Below are 23266 nucleotides of genomic sequence, written 5' to 3'. Positions count from 1 at the left end.
CCTGGACACAGGGCTGAGGCTTCGTGGCACCCTCTGGGTCTCTGTGCAGGGGGCAGAGAGGAGGGAGCTTCTCCAGAAGGTCAGTCAGGAGAATTTGAATCGCTCTGATCTGCCCTCTGGAGGATAGCCTCCCCTCCTTTGACTCTTCAGGGAGCCTGGGCAGGCAGGGTTTCCACAGCCAGGTTGAAATGCCGTTCTGCGCACAGTCATGTCTCCCTGCTGCTTGGGAGACCTCTGGGGACACTGGCAGTCTGGGAAGAGGCACAGTTGTTCCCGATGGGCACCTTCCTTTGGAGTGAAAGCAGGATGTTAAAGATGTTAAACACTGTAATCCTAGAGGGCCGTTGTCTGGAGAAGGCATTCAGCAATTGTTCCAATTGGGGAATTATTATTCAATATTCAGCAATATTTGTACTTTATGGATAGGGTTTCTCACTGTCTCTTTAGGCCCAATCAACTTAAAAACAAGCCATGACAGAGGAAGTGCAAACTCCTCTGCGTTTGACTGGGAGAGAAACTGAGGCGCAAGAAAAACTTTTGAAATAAATCTGCGGCAGAAATGGGAGCCGAGCTTGCTGCTTCTGGTTTGTCTGCTGCTGCTGTGCAAACCTTTAGGCACATAGAATGAGAGGCGCTTTTGCAACCACCTTAGGGTCTTCAGGGTAGAAAGTTATGTGTAGTCCTGATCATGGAAAGCACTGAAGTACATGCTGAAATCTCCATAAATCCGCAGGACTTGAGTATGTCTCTGGAAAACTTTCCTGAAAAGCATAGATCTCGGTATGTGCTTAAGTGCTTGTTACCTTATAAGATCTATAAGCGTGATTCTGCTCATTAGTACATTAAAACTGTGCTATGTTCCTGAGAGAGTGTATTTGAGATTGCACAGCTAGAGGGCAGAAAAATTCAAGAAGAGCCACAGATGTCCATACAAAATACCAAGACTGAGTTTGGTCTGAAAGCCCAGAAGGAAACAGAGCTCTCGGGCTTCTTCAGTGAAAGTTAAGGAGGAGTTATTTTTTGCAAATGGGAGGGTGGGGGGCTAAGAGGAAAAATGAGGGAAGAGAAAGGGGAAGTTAACTCTTCTTCCCACTTCTAGTTTGGGGGAGATTTTGGTTTGTTCCATTTGTACTTTACAGATGAAATTCAATCCTCTCAAAAGACAAAGAATTTATTGTGGGATTGCATGCCCACGTGTCTTCTGCACTGGAAACCTGATGTCCCTTGAAAGGCACCTGTGTTCACAATTAAAATAGGTGCTTTGTTCCTTAAGAGACTGATAAGACGGAGCTTTTTAGCCTGTTTCTCTGCACAAATAGAAATACCATTTCTTCTGATAGGAGGTTCTAAATGGGTGCTTGTTCAGTTCCAAACGGAAAGGTGTAGCAGTAGCGAGCACCAGAGACTCAAGAGTGTTTCTACCTTGAATATTAGAGAACTTGTGTCCTTCCTTGCTTGTAGTCATATTTGGAAGATTCAAGTTTTTCCAATGGAATATTTGGGGGCTTTTTGATTTGAAGGGGAAAGCCACAATGTGAGGTTTAATTCCCCCCAAAGAGTCCAGTATTGCTGTGGATGAGCTGGAGAGTCTTGGGAAAGTTTCTGCCCTTCCTGTTACTAAGCGTATAAAAAGGCAGTGCCCACCAAGTGATTCTGCTGTGTTTCTAGATCCAATTAATTCCTGTTATCAGCTGCTTCCCTTTCCTAAGGCTTTATTTCAGGTACTGGAAACAGGAGATGGTGAAGATACCGTTCCCTTTGTCAGGTTTGTCTTTTGAAGGAAGACATTTTATAGGTACTCTCACTAAACAGAGTACTTGGATCCTTTTCCACAGCTTTCTCGCTCCCTGAAAAGGTCCTTCTTAGAGGCTGGGACAAACTATTGATTAGAACATAGTGTGAAGTGGGGACAGGAGATGTGCAGGTTTTGTTCATGTGCTTAGTTTCTGTGTGTGTGTGTGTCTCTGTAAGTGCAGATCACTGGACTCTGGAACAAAGCTCTCCTGATGGAAAATCATTCTTGGTAATAGTTCTTAGTGCTCTCAACCACTGGAGAGGAGGTTCTCCTTCAGGTGTCTATCTCCAGTTCTCTCCAAGCAGAAAATAAAGCTTAGGCAAAAAGTTGCTTTATTTAAAAAAAAAAAAAAAAATATGGTGATGATGAAACTGTAGTCTCTATATGTCTGCAGATTGAGACTTAATACTGTTGCACGTACTGGGCTGACTTGCCTTCTCTAAGCACTTAACCCTGTTTTTGTATACATAACCTAAAATTTTATACTGAAAACTTAATACTAGATTACTCTGTTATAGGAGCATGTCTGTCTTTTCAGACGAACAACAAAGTCAGAAATGTGGGCTTTGGAGGAGGAAGAAGGGAGGTTGCCTTTAATTTGGCATAGCTGGCGAATGGGAGGAAAGGTGGCAAAATAAAAATAAACTAGTTTCACTTATTTTGTGGAGATACTTAATCTTCTAAATTCACAAGTGAATTGCAGTTAAATGTTGTAGATCAGGCCCATATTGCTGTAATGCTTTTTTTGCCCTTTTCCTGGCAGGATGCTTTTGTATTTTGTTGTTAGCAGTAGAGGTGGAAAAGATTCCACAGCTGTTTCTTCCCATCTAACTCTACAAAGGGAGAAATAGTTATTCCTCACCTTGTCTCTCTATGGAGGTACTAAAATACTAAAGTAAGAGAGAATGGTTGGATGTACGTTTAAGACTTCATCACCCTAGCATTGGAGTCCTTCAGTCATTGATGTGTCTTAATCAGAGTGGTTGGAGCAGTATTGTCTCCCTTTTGCATGTGGGGCATGGAAGCACAGCATGCTAGGTGATTTGCTCCCCAGCTACACAGTAAGGCTTCCCAGAGCTGCAGGGAAACAAATTCTGACATACCTTCTCCCCGGTCCCATTTTGATGACTTTGCCATTGCTTTTGCGATTGTTTGCAGCTCTCTGTGTATGAGTGGAGGTTAAGCTAGGAGTCATAGAATGAAGTTGAGGGAAAAGAAGCTAAATATGGGCATGGGAAGGAGAGAGGTAGACTTTCCCAGTGTGAATTGTGTGCTTTTTTGTGAGGAGAGTTTCCTAAAGGCTTTATTCAGAAATCCACATCAGCTGAGAAGCAATCAGCTGTATGAAACAGAATATTGGGTAACCTACTGTGAAGAATAATACTACAGTTGAGGGACCCTTTAGGGATGCACAAGATGGACTCCGATAGGTTTCTTTCATCTTTAAATTTGGAAATGTTTTTTTTATTCTGTGATTTCAAAACGTGAGCCTGCATGTGGATGTACAGCACTGTGCTACAGTAAAGAAGTTAGAATTGCTGTGGTAATGGTGATTCTTCTGGCTTTTGGTGGTCCTTTACATCACCCCTTAATTTTTTTTTTTGTAATTTATGGTATGAGACCGTGAGTGACGGGATATCTCATTTATACTGCTGTTTAAATAGCTTTGTAGTGTCTGTAGAGACTTACGGCAGGTGCCAGGGGAATTTCCCCTTTGTAAACCGTTTAAAGTTTAGATCCAGATAATACAGTCATTGGCTGGGAAGCTTTTTCTCCTCTACTTTTGTGATCTGAATGGTTGTTTCCTAAATATATTGAGGACCTTCTGGTTACCTTGGGATGTAGGTCTGGGATAGCCATTTCCAGCTTGTTTCTAGGATTACCTGAAATCTCACTGTCTTGCTGTAGTTTTGGTTTGTTAAAATTCTTTTAGCCTAAGTCTTTGGTTAACTGAAGAACTACAATCTTTCAGTCCTTTTGAGTTGTACTGTGTCCATTAGGCCTTTCAGACTGGTTCAAAGCAGTCAACATTTAATTTGGATCATATCTTCTTTTAAAGCTGTTTGCCTTGTGTTGCAAGCCATTTCTTACCATGTAGGTCACATTGATAATTAGAGATTGGGGTCTCGACATGCTAGGTATGCATTAACACCGTGAGTTCCAGTCAGCAGACTCTGAAATCTGCCCTTAGCCTTTGGCGAACAGAAAGCAGTAATTTTTAGGGACGCTTAGGCTGGCTTCTGGGTTTCTAAACCCTTGCCTGCTTAGGTGTTCTCTGAGGAATCAAGGCTGTCCTATAAACTGTTAAAAAATCTGAAGGTCAGGTGGATTAGAAGACCTCTCCTGGCAAACACTTGTGTTTCTTCTTTGAAATGCTCACGCTGAACTTTTTAGGAAATTTTAATTGGTCTGTGAAGCTAGAACTTAATTCTGTTTCAGACTGAATTAATGTTAATTCTCTCCTGAAGGATTAAGCATCTGTGTTGATCGTACAGGCTTGACCAGTAGCAAGTGAAATCAATGCATTTTTGACTCTTCTTTCCATTTGATTAGCCTTAGAGAAGCTTTCATAATTTGATTAAGTTTAAATTTTACTGCTTTTTACTGTGCTCATGTGGATCTTGTCTATGGGCCAGTATAATTAAATGTCCAGTTCCTCTTTGTATGTAGAAAAGGCATTGAAACTTTATATAGTAGAGTGGAATAAGATGAAGCAAGAGATGCTAATTGAACTCTTGCACGTACATAAAGAATGTACAGGTGATGCTATTGTTATTTTTGTACCTAGAGAGAGCCGGTTTGAAACCTTTGTGGTCAGTGCTCTTTTTTTGTGTGCAACCAGGCTAATGTGAACAGATTGTATGGGCAGATTTGGAAGGCAGGTGTTCACATCACAAAACCACTGCTGTAATTGCCATGGTGTGCTGTGCCATTCTCAAGTGAAAAGGTCAAAAGTAAATGGACACAAACTAACTTTTACCTGTATTAGTGGTTCTCTGAGGTAATTTTCTGGCATGCTAATGGTTTAGTGTGTGGAAAGTTGCTCACTGATAACAGATAATCTATTTTACCTTCTTTCCCATAGAAATAAACCTATGCTTTCGCAATACCCAGCACCAAATTTTCAGTCGCCCCAGTTTGCTTTCCAGTTTTGAATATTTGAAACCCCTTGGTTACAGGTCTAGGAACCACCTTTTCACAACTGCATTTCCTTGCTGTAGCATTTTGCTTTTTCATATGTTCGATATTGTTATCATCTTGATCTCTCTTCAGACTTAAAGTTATGATGTGTATTGGCTAAATGCACATTTTTTTCCCTGGTAGTCCAAAGGAAGTAAGAATCTAGTTATCGTTTTGACGTGCCCGTTAATACCTCAATTCAGGCGACACAGTTGACTTCACTTCTCAGACCTGGATATCACAAGGTCTGTCTCCCAAGTGAAAATACATCTCCTGAAGGGGCATTTGTGGGTAGAGAGGAGGTAAGCTATTTCTTGTACAGCTCTGACTGCTTGTTCAGATGGCCATCACCTGCACACAGGCATACACAGACTTATATTTCAGATGCAAAATACATGAAACTTCTGACTTAAGAACACATTCCTGAGTCACTTAAGCTTGTTCTTTATATAGTATATAATTTGTTTTGGAGTTAGAAGTGTTTCTTCCCGTTACCCACTCTGATGATGCTGTTCTACAACAGCTGCGTTTGGGGTTTTGCTTTACTTTATGAAGCTTCAAAAAGAAATGTACCAATGATAAGTGATTTTCAACATGCACAATGGAAAGGGGAGCAGGCTATTTCAAGAGATTAAAGAAATTCTCTTCCTTTTTTCCCTTTATCACAGATGCCCGAGATGTAGAGCAATTGAGTAAGAATAACATTACGCACATTCTTTCAATCCATGACAGTGCCCGCCCTATGCTCGAGGTAAGAGGTGGGGGGGACTCCATGCTAACTCCTTACTTTGCAGATGACTGTTATAGTCATCCTGGGGTTGATTTCTTGTTCTGTACAATTGGCGTTTTGAGACTGATTTTCTTGTGGAAATATTTGACAGCTGTAGTTTTGGTATCCAGTCACAGATTTTGTTGCTGCTGTTATAACAACAAGAAATCAAACTGACAAATGAAGAGACAATTAGTGTGTCAATCAGTACAACACAATAATGGGATTGTGTTATTAATTTAATAGTAAAGGTAAGTTTCCTTCTGTGTGTGGAGTTCAAGCATTACACAAACAACAACATGCCTTCTCCCCCTTCCCCATTACCAACCGTCCTTTGTACTTTGGCCCCTTTCTTGAATCTTTATAGCAGATGGTTGTGTAAGAGGTTTGCAGTCCTTTTCCATGTAAAATAGCCTTATTTAGGCTTGGGGTGTGGGAGGAACCAGTGCTCCCTCATATAATACATCTAATAGAGCAGAGCATCTGTAGGTCTCCAACGCTTTAACATGAAGTATTAATCCCCAGTTTACTGAAGGGAAGCTGATCTGAAGAGCTGAAATGACTTGACTTGCTGTGTCATCTTGAGCAGTGAAAGAGCTGGGACCAGGCTGCAGGTCTCCTGTGTTGGACTGTTGTGCTTTCTTCTTTACACCAGCTTACCTTGGCAGGAGGAGAGTTTGGCTGGGCTTTGCTACACCTTAAAATCCTACTATTTGATTTATGTTTGGGACTGTTGTCCCCTTAAATTTGTTCCTTCCCTACATTCCACTTTTCATGAAATATGTCAAAATAGTGGGTAAGACAGTTGCTGGTGTTACCCCCTCAGATGCTGCTGGGAATCTCTGCTTTTCATTCTTTTAATGCAAAAAGTCTCTAGTGAATTCAGTCCTTAAACTACAGAATTTCCACCTCTCCCAGGCAAGTCAATAGGTAAGTTGAATAAAAGGTGTCACTAGTATGTCATGATTACAACCAAAATCAAGTTAATGGTGAAGTCAGGATTGACCTTGAACTTAGAAGTGTGCTGAAGTAGAGCTTTAGCTGTTGACTCTATTACACTGTGCATTTGACTTCTGTTGTGCCTGATGCTTGTGAAGTCTGAAACATACTGAATTTCAAGAGTGCTCTTAGTTGAAGAGATAAACAGTTGTACTGAGTAAGGGACATGTAATGTTTCCTCTAGGGTGCTGTTCTCTAAAATGGATAGAAGCTTGCTATGTTTTATTATGATTAGAAAAGAAGGAAGACTAATTATGGCACAGGTCAGCTGCAGCCTCAGGCCAGTGTTTCTTGTGGTGGTGGTAGTTTTGTCAGCCCACACACCACCACCTCACTTGCGGTGTATCTGTTTGTGAGGCTGCATGGTAAATAGATCTGGGAGCATTTGTGGGTTAAATATAACCAAGTCACCATTTCTTCCTCTAGCTACCCCCACAAAATACATGAAAGATTATGTTTACCCAGATCTGTTCCCAATCTGGTTCACAATAGTGTCTCAAATGTTACAGTGGCATGGGAACAAGTAGTGGCTGGTTGAGGATGGACTTCCCTTATTCACCCTTGTTTCTAAAAGAAATGTTTCTCCAACTGTGCCTTCTATTTTGTCAATATGCAATATGCTCCTTTATGTGCCAATGGTCTGGAAAATGACTGTTAAAAACTTCTCCCCAGCTCTTAAAGTAGTGGAAGGATTGCAAGTTCCATTTGTTTGGGAGCTGAGCTGATTATTAATTACTTTAACATTCATGGTCTTACTGTGGTGCTTGTTTGCAACTAAATGCTTCTGTTTAGGACCAAGGGCCTAGAAAACATCTGTTGGGTTGTGTTACTTCCTTTGTTATTTACATCTTTGCCAGGTTTGTTTACAGCTTGTGTATCCACATTGTGCTTGGGGCTTGTTCTCAAGTCCACTGAAGTCAAATGGGAACACTTTCCCAATGTGTCTCCCTCTTCCCCTTTTCCCCCAGATTTCACTCATGGAAACTGAGGGCTCACATTTGTGTTCAGAAATTAATCTGATGTCATTCAGACCTTTAAACATGGAATTGCAGCAATATGAGAATCTTTTTTTTCCTGACACTCCCTGTTTTGTGTGTCTGTATTTATGTGAACACTGATCATCCGTAAAAAGCTGCCTTTTCTTGGACTGTGGTAGTTGCATTTGTCTTTTGCTAACTGTTGTATCTCAAGTATTTCTTAGTCAACCTATAGGAAATGCTACAAATACTTCATTAAACAAAGCTTTCTGTGCAAGCTATGGAAGGTAAGTGGTTTTGGACATCAAAAACTCAGTAGTATTATAGTAACATGTTATCAAAGACAATTTGGCCTTTTTTTTCTGTCTGTGGAACAAACAAATATAGTTGCATACCTTAGCTCTCAGAGGTCACAAATTATGCGCATCTTGCTTGTCAGATTTTGAAGTTTCAGTAATGACAGTTTTGATGCAGTAATACTTATGATACAGCACTTAAAGCTAATAATGGTGGGTAGAGAATGAAAATGACCAATCTGGCTTTGTTGTCCATGCTCAAGAATGCAATACTCAAGAAATAAAAGCAAACGTCAGTGCATGTGGTGAACACCAACTTGCTACAGATTGTAAAATTATTTTCTACTCTAGTAAGTTATGGCATTGCCCCTCTCTGTGATGTTACAGACCATTTTTACTTGATTGTTTAAAATACTCACAGTACCTCTTAAAAAGTGCCTTTTCATCTGTACTTTATATACTGCAGTATTTGAATATATGTTGCTTTAGTTCCTCATAAGTTGGTAAGCTATTGGAAGATGATTGAAGAGTTTTACAAGAAAGTATTATATTGGTTTAGGTTACATAGTGTGTGTCTGTTGAGAAATAACTTAAAAAAAGATTTTCTTACTGAAATTTGGTTTCAGACATTATCTCAATGATCATTTACAAACCCTCATGGATGCGTGATTTATGGGTGGCTCATAATCAAAGTTTGGCCTTAGGAAGTTGTTGCATACTTTCAAGCTGGAATAACAGGGAAAAGTGGGTTTAAAAATCAATTGGATTCTAAGACTTTTTATACCTTTAGAAATTAGCAGCCTGCATTAAGTACAAGACACAGAATTGTTTTGTAAGGCTTTGAGTGATTTATTCTGGAAAGAATTTGCCAAAACCTGGCCTGAACTATCTTGCAATATCACTCCGTAGTTCTTTTTGTATAAAATTTCAAGGAAATTTTGTCCTCTAATAAAACCAATCCTGAAATTAATTTATATTTAGAGAGCATCCTAAGGCTCTTGTTCCAATAAAGTACACCATTGTTATACAGGAACTGAAGTGGTTAGGTAAGCATTTTGTAGTTTAAAGATGCAGGTTTATAACTCCATCACAAAAAATTATGGGTAACTGGTGGCACGTCCAAGAGAAAGGACTGCATGCCATATGGAACAAGGTTTGTTATTTCAGATGCACAGAAGTCAGCCCCTGAGTAAGGGCGGTGTCCAATAGCCTGATATGTGTTCTGCAGAGGCACAGAGGCAATAGCCTTGGTGAATCAAATTGGCTCCTCCAGAGCACTTTGGACAGCTGCCCATGGAACACTCACAGATGTTTTATAAATCCACACAAAAGCCATATACAGAGGAGAATAATTAGGTTTCTTGCCACCTGCTTTCTAATCTATTTCTCAGCTAGTTCAGGTTTTAAAATCTCTGTTCAGAATGTGAGAGACACTGAAAAGCAGATGGGGAAACACATCTCAGTGTGCTTTAAATAATAGTGTATCTGGCAGTGACCTGTTAGATCTATCCAACAGGTTGTCATCTATCTGTACTTCTGTAAGGCCTTTGACATGGTCCCCCACAACATCCTTCTCTCTAAATTGGAGAGAGATGGATTTGATGTGTGGACTGTTCGGTGGATGAGGAATTGGTTGGATGGTTGCATCCAGAGGGTAGTGGTCAATGACTTGATGTCCTGTTGGAGCTCAGTGATGAGTGGTGTCCCTCAGGGGTCTGTACTGGAACCAGTACTGTTTAGTATCTCCATCAATGACATAGTGGGATCAAGTGCACCCTCTGCAACTTTACAGGTGACACCAAGCTGAGTGGTGTAGTTGACATGCCTGAGGGACAGGATGCCATTTAGAAGGACCTGTACAAGCTCCAGAAGTGGGCCCGTGTGAACTTTGTGAGGTTCAACAAGGCCAAGTGCAAGGTCCTTGCAACTGGGCTGGGCAATCCCCTGTATCAATACAGGCTAGGGGGTGAAGGGACTGAGAGCAGCCCTGAGGAAAAGGACTTGGGGGTACTGGTGGGTGAAAAGCTGGACATGACCCAGCAATGTGCGCTCACAGCCCAAAAAGCCAACTGTATCCTGGGCTGCATCAAAAGAAGGTGATTCTGCCCCTCTGCTCTGCTCCACTCTGGTGAGACCCCACCTGCAGTACTGTGTCCAGCTCTGGGGTCCTCAGCACAGGACAGACGTGGACCTGTGGGATCGGGTCCAGAGGTGGGCCACAAAAATGATCAGAGGGATGGAACACCTCTCCTGTGAGGAAAGGCTGAGAGAGTTGGGGTTGTTCACCTGGAGAAGAGAAGGCAGTGGGGAGATCTTATTGCGACCTTTCAGTACTTAACTGGGACTTATAAGAAAGATGGGGACAAACTTTTTAGCAGGGTCTGTTGTGACAGGGTAAGGGGTAATGGTTTTAAACTAAAAGACGGTAGATTCAGACTAGATATAAGGAAGTACTTTTTTATGATGAGTGTGGTGAAACACTGGAACAGGGTGCCCAGAGAGGTGGTCGATGCCCCAGTCGCTGGAAACATTTAAGGCCAGGTTGGATGGGGCTTTGAGCAACCTGGTCTACTTGAAGATGCTCGTTGCAGGGGGGGGTTGGACTAGATGACCTTAAAGGTCCCTTCCAACCCAAACTATTCTGTGATTCTATGATCTCTTGGTAGAACTCTCTTTTTAAGTTGGAGACCAAAAGGCCAAAGGTCTGACTGTTGTGATATCCATATATCCTAACCAAGCTGGTATGGTCAGTCAGAACCCACAGAGAATGTGGAAGCACTCTTAATGAATCCTCAGCAATTCTTCCCTCTGTTGCTTCAAAGGATGCCAGCTAGGTGTTACTCTACTGCCTTAGATCTTGAGTCCAAATTTTGTGCCAGTTGATCTAAATGAAGTAAGTAAAGGCAAATCTTGCTAATCTTGCCAGAAGAATCTGGTTGCAGGTTCATTGAAGCTGAGAGTGTTTCTCTCTGGATTTTCCAGGTGTTTGACCCTGTTCTGGGGGATGTTACATGGAAATGAATGTGGGCCCAAATCAAATAGGATGTTGATGTGGATTGTGCAGCTGCTTGAAAACAGCTGCATCCTGTTCTGGAAAGTGCGTGCTGTGGTGGACAGTCACATCCAAGCAGCTGAACTTGCAGCGTCCTTAATCATCTCTTACCATTCCTCCCGCTGTCCCCCCAATCACACACACTTAAATACTGGCAAAAGCAAGAATGTTTTCTCTGCTGCATTGGGCAGCAATTGCTGTGTGTAATGCAGGAAGGAGTACAGCATGAGTCCTGGGGGAGGAAAGGGTGCTAGAAGTTCTTCTGGTCAGCTCAGGCCCTGTCCCAGATAGGTATTATCTGTAAAGAGAGGCAGGGATGGATAGACATTCCGCAGGCCCCCGTGTGGAGAACTCGCCTCGGAGAATAGCAGGATATGCGTGGCTGGCAAATGACATCACTTGGATTCAGACTGGAAGTAAGCAAGACTTTAACCGTGAGGGTAAGTAATTGCTGAATCGTATTGCCAGAGGCAACAGTAGATTTTCTTGTGTGCTCTTTTTGTGTGGAAGTTGGTTCAGGTAAGGCTGGGTTACAGAGATCTTTGAGCTTTGAACTTCACAGCCAGAGCATTTCACAGTCCTTAGTCCTTCTGAGACACTTTGAGGAGCTAGTTGTGGTGACTGTTGTGTGCATTGTAGACACCTGTCCATCAATCAGGAAATGGACTGAAACTACCAGCTTCTTTCACACAGTCCACAACACATTTGTCAGTTACGAGTAATTTTGCTGTTGCTCTTGACCTGCACCAGAAGTTTGATCTAGTAAATGTATGAATCCTGTTACCAGTCACCTGTGGTTGTGGAGTCCTTTGGCATTAATTTATAGCATTATCATTGTCAGACTGACCACTGCTTCATTGCAGGAAGCTCTGTATGCTGCACTTATCTTGGAGACATCCGAACGATCACAGTAATGTAGATCCTATATCAACGGAAGAGTTTACCTGGGTGTTCCTGTACTGTTCTCTGCCACAAAAGCTTTCCATTTTTCACTCTGTTTATGACAAATTGCATTAAGAGTAGGCTTTTTCATGTGTGCTGCTTCTATATGCATGTCAGTTTTCTTTCTTTGTTTTCTGTTGCTACAGAATATTTGTTTTGTTTTTATTCTTAGTGTGTTGTTTTTTTCAGATGAGGAAAGAGTATATCAGTATATGTGATAGTTTCAATTAAAGTAATTTGGATGAAGCATAAGTAAATGAAATCCCAACAAAACATGCACAATTTTTTGGGTTGTGGGGTATTGTCATCTCTCTGTGCTCAGTACAAAGCTGTCTAAGTTTTAGCCATCTCAATTTCATATGAATAGCCTATCTGTGTCCTTGTGATACTCAGGTACCAGATGGTTCTGTTTCAAGTCCTACTGTTTGTGGGATTTCTTCCTTAAAGAGTGATCTTAAGGCACTGTATGGAATTTTTTTGAATGTTGCAATGTCTTCTGGTTGCTGAGAAAAATCCTCTGTAATGCCTATGAAATATTGCTTTTCTCTTTCTCTAAGTTTCTTAAAATACTAGTTTTATAGGTTATGGTCCCGTCCCCCCTCCCCCCATTCTGCATAGTCAACCAGAACACCTGCAGAGGACAGTTATTTGTTATTTTTTCTTTGTATTCTGATGCCATTAACAATATCATCTTAATTTGGTACATGCTATCTCCAGAGCAGTGGCTTTCCTCCCCTTTTTCCTGAATTGATGACTACCTAAGTAAGTGTTGATATGGTAGGTGGATGGAAGGGTGGGGGATGTAGAGAAGACCTAATTGCTGACTGAACTAAGCATCTTTCTTATCTATTCTGTTAGCTTGTGCCAGCACAACTTAAATGAACGATATCTTTGAAAATAAAACAACTTCACAGGCCAGGTCATCTTATAAAGAATTTTAGATATTTTCCAGTGTCTAAGAAGCTGAACTGAATGGGAAGAGCACAGTTGAAAAAATCTGTGCTGATCTTTTATGACAATCTTTCATACTCTGTGAGTAAACAGTCAAATGCATTAATAGAATACAGGCAAAAAAAGATGCTGTAACTGGAATAGAACCAGTACGTGTGAGGAATAGAAGTTGTAGCAAAATAAGGATGCTATGAAGAAGCTGCATAACTTCTCTGCACCAGTTTTCTCTGCTGAATGCTGTGATGTACTTGTTTATATGGTGTTAAGGATGAGAAAGTTGCAGTTGGAGAAATCACAAGAGGAAGTGCTGGATCAAGTTTATGAGTTAAAAGAAAAAAGTGTATGACTGGCTGGTAAATCCAGACCTTTGGAGGAAAGTGAAGAGCTACATGACTGAATACCTATCAAAACCTGAGAAATGTTACTAAGATCAAATGGTCGTAGCCTGCAGACCTAGTATAGATAATGCATTCATATCAGCTTGCATTAAGATCTGGAATTTCATTTCATATTTTTTAAGCCTGGCTAGATGTTGTAAATGTTAATGCAGTTTTAGCTGGGCATGATAGTCTTGCATGTTTACAGATGATCTTTAGACTATACATTTGCAGTTTTTTAGAAAAGGAAAGCAAACTAAGCTATAGAGGAGCTGAACTGGCAGCTCTGGCATGATTCAAATAATCTGCTTAGCATAGTTTGTGGATAGTGGTTTTGCTATAGAAACCTATTGTATCTGCTGTTAGCACTTAATGTGATGAGGTTTACTATGGGGGAACTTTTACTGAAGATTTGAAGGGGAATAGCCTCATCTCCTTTTAGTTTTCTAATTCTTTCTTTCCATCACCAGTTTGTGGAAACTTCTTTGTTTCTCTCATGGTTGCATGTTCTCGACTGACTTCATTTTTTGTGTGTGTGTGTATAATGGGGATTACCCCGTGTTAAAACAAAAGAAAAAATTCCCATGTCATGCCCCCAGCACCTGCAGGTGATAACTCTGGAAGTGCTGAAGGCTGCCTTAGTGCTCACAGACACCCGTCCAGAACGCATTGGTCTGGACTCAAGAGCATATCAGTGCTCAACATGAAAAACCTAAATAGGGTAATATTGGGAAACCAAGCAGCTCTACCTTTTTTTTTTTTTTTGAAAAGCATATGCTGATTCTGGACAGGTACTGCTCAGCTAGTGAGAACCGCCAGTCTATTAAAACCATGTTATGATGTTGGATAGCATACAGAAATCTTGGGCCGTAGGAGGCCATTCATATATGAAAAATGCATCTTGATGACATGATGAGAGAAGTCCCTGCCGGGTATGGCTGGGCAACGTGTTCTCTGCGCAGGCTCTGCTGTCTTTGGTATCCAGCCCAAAGACATATGGGAACTATTAAAGAGGGAGAAGCCAAGAGAGCCTTCAAAATCAGAGTTGCTAATACCATATCAGAAGGTCATTGCTGTTGTATAAAGATCAGCTCTGCAAATTAATAATTTAGTCAGTTTAGACTGTTGCATTTCCATCTATAGCCCTAAGCTCTTATATCGCCAGTGTTGGAAGCTGTCAATTTTCAGCCTTTGTGCTGCCGTCAAGAGTAAGTATACAAGCACTTCTAATAAAAAACTTAACTTTCTTCTACGATATTTTACTGCCTTTTCATGGTAAGGGTTCCCCCTCATGACATGTTTCCAAAGACCACGCTGAGCAAAATAGCTACCATTTTCCTTTCAGGTGTAGCGGCACCAGACAATTTTCTCCAGTTTGAAGTAATGCCATATCTGGGATTGGCTCTGCTTGTGAAGTTGGGAGCTCTGACAAATTTTCCAAAAAAATGACATGGGTAACCCACTAAGAAGCCAAGAGATTTCCGCAAAGCAGCTTTTACAGTGTGTCAGGCCGGGCCTTCCTCATGAGGTACCCTTGGCAGGGGCTGCAGTGGTGATGCAGTAATTTAGTTCACTGTTTGAATTGCTCAGCACGTACCAGCTGTGTCAGGGCAAGCACGTTCCTGTAGTGGCAGATGTCAGGGAGGAGAGGATGAGGACTGCAATGGTGAGCTGTTTGCACAAGAGATGTTTGGACCAGTAAACGCCTGGTGTTTCTCATTGCTTGGATACGGTGTTGACCAGAACAGAGTAGACGCTCTGACCTGCTCTGTGCAGAGGAGATGATGTGGAGAGTGTGTTAATCCACGCTCGTAATGTGAGCATATTCCAGAGGTGTAGTGATCGTGTTCCAGCATCCCCTGAAAGAAAGAGGCAGGTGGGGTATATGTTTTATTGTAGTACGCGGAGACCCCCTTCAGGGTTCATGGACCAAGTGTGATAGGTAGTGCCCAGATGTTAGATGTGCCCTGACGTGCCTGGGGGCTTGAATAGCTCTCTGGTCAAGGCAGACTAACAAGGTCCTTCCTCTCAGCTGAAGTATGTAGTCCTGCAAATATTCTTGGTGTGTCCTAAAGGAGATAAACCACCATTTAGTATAAACTCATTAAGAGTTTTCTCCCACTTTGCATCCCTTCAGATGAGCCAGGTTAGAACTGGAATTCAGGGTTAGAATTGGAAATCATATATGCAGCTCTTTGTGCAAGTGAAGTAAAATCAATCCTTAACTCTTCAACGTTTCCCTCTTAGAATTTTAGAAAGGGTGATAGGAGAGATGGGGAAGGAGGGCTTTGACAGGACACTTTATATTTGTGATTGACACATTCCAGCCTTAATGATAAGGACTTTTCAAAAGTATCACTGAGACTACTTCCTAAGAAAACCATGAACAAACATTGCAAAAAACCCCATGACTTGTAAAAACTATTGTATTATTCAAGATGACACAAACCAAATGTATAAATTTAATTGCAGGAGCATCCCGCTTTGTTGTTCATATTCTTCATGTAATTTCAATTTCATTTATAATATTTTTCAAAACCAAACTCGAGTGTGTTGTTCACTAAAGTCAATTAGTGGTTGTTTTTTGCCGAAACACAAATGTATTTTCTATGAGTCATTAATAAAATCAGCACCAATGGTGATTGCTACAGAAAGTAACTGAAAGGACAAACAAACGGTTGAACGGTTTTCAGTTTAGCAGGTTCAGTTTGGTGCTTTACTGGACAAAACCCTTGATAACCTTGTGTTGGTTTGGCTTGAGGAAGCTTTGTGCTGGCTGTTTCCCACTTTAGCTTTTTTACTGAAATGCCCCTAAACAAAAATAAGTCCTCCTGCCCTCATCTGTTGATGTGACGACTCAAATTAACACATGGTTTTTGACTAACCTGAAAGAACTTGCCAGGTGCTGGAGGTTTTCTATTTGCATCTGGGTTCACAAATTTAAGTTTAGGGGTTTAGGTTTAAAAAAAATTTCTTGGAAGTCGTTGATGGTGTCTTTACATAAATTTAAATAGAGAGGCTTAATGCCAAAAATACAATCCTGCTTTTTTTAAACTTTTGGGGTTTTGGTTTTTTTTTTTTACAACCCCTTCTCCCCACCCCCTGCCCTTGGAGAATAGAAATTTTGTAATATGAGGTTCTTTCCCCCTCTCCTCGCCTTTTTAACATCTGAAGTTCTAGATTCAGGTTTCCAGTGCTAACTAGAACCTCAGAAATGTTGTATATACAGCAGTGGCAGGGACAATGTTCTGAAGAACATCTGTAAAAAAACATTACTTGGAAAAACCACTAAACATGAAATAATGAGTACCATTTTTACTCCTTCCTCTTATTCTCATGCCTACTGTTTTGCTAGAGTACTTGGTTTTATATAAAACTTGCTGGACAGTTTTCTTTCGAAGATAAATTGTATATTAGTATGATATAGGGTGTAATCAAACTGAGCGTCATTCTTGGTGACTTCAGAACATTTTTGTTCATTACAAAGAAGCAAATGTGCATATAGGTGCTGCATTTGTCTCACAGTACTTTTTGCACCTTACCCTGTTTGGAGTTGAAATTATTCTTGGTATTGCGCGATTAAACTTGTGCGCGCTCTTTAGAGATCCTATTCTCAGTCACTGACCCATTATCTGACATGTAGCACTTGTAGATGTGTCATTTTGCTACTGCAAAATTCTACATGTTCTACTAAAAAAACCCAAATGCCAGTTTTGACAAGTTTAGTTAAAATGAAGCTGGAGTTTTTAAAATAGATTATAGGTAAGTAGAATAGAAACAGTGTTCCTTAAACTGGACTGTTACATTTCCTGAGTGCTTCATGAAATACTGGATTTAATAACAAAGATTTAATTATCTTTTTTAAAAGCTAACAATATTAGGAAAGTGTTGTTCTGTAGTCTTTACTGATTTTCCAAGTGTGAGATAACTGTTCAGTTTCCAATCTTAGTAGATCAACCTCTAAAATAATTAGAAATTTGAAAATTACTACAATTCCATGAATACCTTATTAACTGTAGTGTAAAACCTCTGCATATATATGGGTGCACCTCAACCTTTTTGGTTTTAATACCTCAATATTCACTGCAGCAGAACTGACTTAGTTCTAGAATCTGTGATGAAATTGTGCAAGTGTTGTTGTTTCTCAAATAACAGTGAATTTTAGAAATTTTACTTAACTCTCGCTTGTTTCAACTTTGACAATCTTGAAATCGGAATACTTGCTCTAGTTTTGTTAGCTCTCACTGTATCGGTTTAACTGTAGCATTTAGTTTCAGGGCCTAAGAGAGACAGAAATCTAGTTTTGGTGGTTACTCTGTCTGCTGAAACAGAAAACAGAAAAGTAAATTAAATTTTATTTTACTGAATTTTTTTTTTTTAGGGTAATCTTAACAGGTTAAATACACCAAAAGAAATAGGAGTGCTGCTTTTATTTGATGAGGGCATCAGTTAGGATCATCGTGAATAATAAGGAAAAAGTTTAGAGAAGCGTGTGTGTTGGAGGGTAGGGTTGTTTGGTGGTAAAGGTGATTGATGGAGAAAGGAAAGTGAGCAATGATTTAACGGTAAGAAGTGGAAAGTAGTAGTCAATTGAGATGAGCAGAAGAAAGCTCTGTTCAGCATCTCATTGACCTAGAAGCTTGGGTTTGAATACATTTCATAAGTATAGAACATACATAACTTCTGTTTAATTAAAAAGGTTGGATTGATTTTTTTTTCTTTTTTTCTTCTAAGTGGGTAGTCTGGGAAAAAGCTTGTTTGGAGACATAAGACACAACTGACAGCTGTCAGCTGAAGAAATGTTTGAATGACAATGTACTAGCAGCAGTATTCAATAAATAAAGTGGATGTATTACTTCATGTAGGATTTACAATAATATTTCTCTTTTCATCAGTTTTTATAATTGCAAGCTTTTCTCTTTGCTTTGAACAAGTACCATGTTTGGGGGTGAGTAGTTATTCTGTGGCACCTAATTTAGTGTATGTAGGTGAAGTGGTACAATACCTGTTTTGAGTTGTTCTGTTCTTCCTCCACTGAATAATTTTTAGAGAATTGTCATTCCCAGGGAACAAAACAGAGTTAATTTAAAAATAAATTAATAAATAAAATGAAGGCTTCCATGTGGTTGACATGAAATTTATATTTGTCTTCCCATCTTTATCAATATGTAATTTTGGTTCAACTTTGGATATTGTATCTGCAACCAGATTCAGGTTTATTGAATGAAACTGCAGACTAGGTACTGATTTGGAGCCTGTTGAAATTATCACTAGGAGCTGGTCTGTTTGACTCTTCAACAGTCTTTTGATTTAGCTTACTCTGTTTTAGTCGCTGTTTCTTATATCTTATGCTTTGCAGTTTCAGAATGGCAAGCAAACTGCTAGGTAATAAAATAGTGATGTCTTGATCTTTCTTGCAGGCTAGTACCCCATCTAAAATGTTGTAGGTATTGTTCGGTTGGCATAAACTGTTCTGCTTTGAAAGGTCCCTTTGGGACAGTTCTTAGATGTTATCTGCAGGGTATGCGCACAGGAAGGACAGCAGTGTCTTGGGGCACAAGTATACAAATAATATTATGATCCTGGGTAGTTTTTTTTTAAAAAGTCACAGACAGCAGGGTTCAGTAATTAAGTATCTTCCTATTGCCAGTGTGTTTAAAAAAGAACGTCTATCCAGCATATGTGAGGAGAAGCTAATTCCAGCAATCAACAGATGAATGTCTACATAGAAAATACCGAATCTCATTTATGAAGACCTGCTCCATACAATCTTGCGGTGGTGGTATATTTCAGGAATCCAATTACAATGAATGGTATTTTATCCTATTGGTATCGTTATTTCAACCAAGAGAAGCAAAACTTGATGGCAGCGTGGGATCCTTAGGAGTTACCAACTCTGGCCAAACTGTGTTTGGGTCGAAGTCACTGAGAGTTTCACTGTTGATTTTTGTGGGAGTCAGGTTGGGTCACTGCACAGTACTTTTGAAATCCCACCTATAACTATTTCTGAGTTGAGTGTGTGATTATTTCCTCACAGGGAGGAGTCCATCACCACAGCCTTCCAAAAACACCATAAAAGTGACACGCATCGGTCAGAATACCAAATTCCAATAACTTTAACCATCTCCTGTCTGAGAAGCGGTACTAATAAGGCTAATAGGCTGATGGTGAGCACTTGCGAGCACAGTAGTGAAACGTGTGCTGTGCGCTTCGCTGGAAGTTTTAAGTGCTGAAGACCTCCAGGATCAGGCTCTGGATGAGCCATTCAGTACCGTGTGCGGTCTAGTTTCATGCTTGCTTGCGGTAGTGGGAACTAGCCAGCCATGACAAAAAAAGAACATTGTGGGTCTTAAACTTGTGCTGGTGCTACTTCTGCTTTTAAAGTGAACACGATCTGAAAGCCCCTCTGCACTCAGCCTGTGAAAAGCACTCAGCATGTGCCATAGCTTCTAAATCTGTAGAACAACTTGCATCAGTGCGTGCCGGAGGAGTGAACCTTCTGGCCTATAGTGCGCTCTGGAGTTAACCCATCTCCTGCCTTCGATTTTTCTTCCCGTTTTTTCCCATGGTGGTGCAGAGTTAGTGGCATGGAGTTGCCTAGAGGTGTGGGGGAAAGCATCAACATGTAAATTTACTTTCAGGTCACAGGCCCTCGTTCTACTGGAGTGACTCACTTGAAGTGACACTAGTGTCTGAGATAAACCTCTCAAATGCGTCACGCAAGATGCTTATTACTGTAATTAATCTGTCACAGTGTAATTATCGTCCTTGGCTTAGCAGCCCATCAATATATATGTATTACTGCTACATCGTCTTTCTAAATGAAGGTATTTGTGCAAGCTGTTGTGGATCAGCTTATGGCTGTGGAGCCATCCCGGTTTCCCGCAGCCGGCATCCCTTCTGATGCGAGGCAGGAGGGACTGTTATTCGGTGATGCCATTGCCTCCGGCAGCAAGCTGCTTTGGTTTGCAAACTGACTTCGTTCTTACACCCTCTCCTCTCGGCTGCATTTTGCCGTGCAGCTCTCAACGCAAACTGCCACGTGCTGTCACTGGCTTGGTGTTGTCCCGATGGTGCCTTCTCCTGCGTCAGTCACTGCCACGTCTCTATCTCCGTGCTTAGCACTGTCTGCAGAGCCTTCCCTGCTGACTCTGCCATCCCCGATCCAGAAGGCCACAGATAGAAGCGACTCTCCTCTGGTTGTGGCGTGCTGGGGATGGCCTGTCAAAGCGAGGAAGTCCGGTAAAGCATGGTGGGGACAGGGCAGGCTCTCAAATCTGTGTGGCTGCGAAGAAGACACTGGCTGAAGGGGCTGAGAAAAAGTGGTGGTGAAGAGATGGGGGTGAGGTATCACCACGTCCTTTCCGACATAGCGGTGAAGTTCCTGCGTCTTGCAGAGGATTAGCAGGATGGTGTATCGTGGTGCCAGGGGTCAGGACCCCTTCTAAAAGGGATTGCTCTTTGGCGTGAGATGGCAAGTGAAATAAAGCCTGTGTAGGGGAAATAAAGAGGGGTTTCTGAGCCAGCAAAGCAAAGGTGGTGTTGGAGAAGATGCTGCCTCAGGTAGCCATCACAGCTGAGCAATGAAAATTCCCCCTGCCATCCCAGCTAACAAATGAAATGCCTGGTAGATGCGTGTTGTGTTCCACCTTGTTGGCAAAGGATCTTTTATAGATAAGTGTGTGACTTCCCATATGCGTTGTTGAATGTGCAGGATTATTACAGGGGTTTGCATTGTTACAGAAAGATAAACCAAGGTGCATTTTATGGTGGACCTTTTGCTGTGAATCCTTATCTTTACAAGTACATCTGAAAAATTCAGAAGGCTGCATCTGACATAAGTTGAAAGACTTCTAGTGAATTATATAGTTTTTGTGTGTCTGAGTTGCAACCTATATTCTTGGAAGTCCTATTTGAGAAGTTAGCTAAATATGCTTTCAGAAGAGTTCTTTTTCTTAACAGTCATAGGAGCAAAACAAGCTTTGAAAATAAAATGACAGTTAAAATGAGCGTTGACAATGCAAAGCAGTAGTGTATGATTATAGTGTTGTTTTAAATATACCCAGTAACATTCTTAATGCATCAGAAGTCGTTATCTAACTTCCCTAACTGATCTTGTAACTTATTATGATAGCTGACTAAGAAAATGAGGCTAACTTTGTGGAAGAAAAAGTATGAGTTTTACAGTTGTTTTTCTTGAAGTTTCCCCAAAATAAAAAACAAAACCCATACCACAAACATGTTTCTTCTCTGAAATGCATTTTTTTTTTTTTTTGTTTTAGCAACTAGGTAAAGAAAAATGATTGCATGGGATCAAAAGAAATTGCTTTTCACAATTTTAGGTTGTAGCATCTGTTCAGAGAAAGGGAAGGGCAGAAGATGCAACTTAGTTTTACTAGAAATGTAAGAAGAATGAGATTTTGAAAAAGAGGTTTACACCTTTTTAGTAAAGATGCTTCTATTTTAAAAAGCTCACTATTGGGCCTTGGGATAAGCATGACTAAGCTATGTGCTGGTGTCTTAGCAGCAAAACAGATGTGAAAACAGTGTTTTAAAATCTGGCTGCATAGAGATGATCTCTCCTTGTCTGAGTAATGGTGTGCCTTCCTCAAAGTCAATAAAACTGCACCACCCTAGAGCAGGACTTGTGTGGTGGTAGATAAATGTATTTAACTTGGATATTTTATTCTCATTCCTTTTTGTTTCTTTACACAGGGAGTGAAGTATCTGTGCATTCCTGCTGCTGACTCACCCTCGCAGAACTTGTAAGTTTTCTTTAAAAATAAATCACAGAACCCCAGAAATCCCACAGTAGCTTGATGCCTGTTTTACAGTCTTAAAGATCTGATTCTGATCTCTCACAAGCATTATACAAATGTGGGTTTTAATCCATTAAGAAAACACAGTAACACTTTAGCTGCTTTGGTTCAGACCCTGCTTTTTGTGTGTAAGGGTTTGTAGGAGGGTCAGTATGTAAACACTCTTCATTTGTGGCCTTAAACTTCAGGAATTCCTTAGTGAGTCTGTTCCTGATTTAGTCCCAGTTTATTCTAGCCATTGTTTTTGTAAATCTTTTTGCTTAGCTGTTCCTTTTTGTTAGCGCTATCTCTAGCCATTAACAAAAAGAAAATATTTGAAAGAGGTATGAAGCCTGGTGCGTCAAGAGTTGAAATGAAATCCTCACAGTGGGCCTTCAACATAAAGTCGGGTGTGCAAACTACCCCTGTAACTGTCTGTTCCAGACTTCTTCAACCTGTCTCAGAAGGCCCTGCTGCTCTTAGTAGTAGGCTGGCACAGTGGGGAGTTTCTGCCCTGCAGTGACTCTTGCCTTGAGGATATATGTAGTGAAACTAGGGTGTCCCAGCCTCGCTCTTTCTCATCTCTGCTAACATTCATGAAACGCTGATTGATTTGCCCTTGGTTTTAATGTTTTGAACCATTGAGCATAGCAAGTCTTGATTCCAGAGAGAAATCAAAACAGGTTTTGTAAGAGAACTTGGATGGTGACCAACTCTTTCTTCTAGAGCTCACTGTTTATGTTGGGGAGAGGTGAGGGGGGTTTCGGCCACATCCTGCTACCAAGTTTTGTAGAGAAACAAGTAGTTGAAAGAGGCCTGGTAGGTACGGAAGGAAATGCAGCACTGCTTTTCTCTCACATCACAGCAATATTCTGGCTCATGCTTTCAGGGGATATTTTTAGAGTATGTGTTTCTCGTACCCTAGAAAGATTCCAGCGTAGCATTTGTGTGGTGATTTGCCTTTTCATTCTGCATTTCTGTCCTGATTTTAGGGGAAGGGGAAAAAAACCCCCACTGCCCCCCTGCCCCAATTTCAAGACAGGTCTATAATGAGAAGGCAGAGCTAGCTGCCTTTGTCATGGGCAACTTTTGTGGCCTTAATACTTGAAGAAATAATAATAAAAAAAAAA

General features: G+C 40.8%; 1 protein-coding gene across 1 annotated transcript in view; it reads left to right on the top strand.

Annotated features, from left to right (window-relative positions):
• The window catches only part of DUSP22 (dual specificity phosphatase 22), a 44975-nt gene that overhangs the window by 9006 nt on the left and 12703 nt on the right, over positions 1-23266 (top strand). The window contains exons 3-4 of the mRNA XM_049823970.1: positions 5644-5726; positions 22054-22103. Coding sequence (XP_049679927.1) covers positions 5644-5726; positions 22054-22103 — 133 coding nt within the window. The remainder of the gene's footprint in view (positions 1-5643; positions 5727-22053; positions 22104-23266) is intronic.

The sequence above is a fragment of the Accipiter gentilis genome, chromosome 20 (assembly GCF_929443795.1).
Source record: "Accipiter gentilis chromosome 20, bAccGen1.1, whole genome shotgun sequence".
Taxonomy (NCBI): Eukaryota; Metazoa; Chordata; class Aves; order Accipitriformes; family Accipitridae; genus Astur; species Astur gentilis.
Note: the sequence above shows the minus strand (reverse complement) of the source record. Positions and strands in the feature narration are given on the sequence as shown.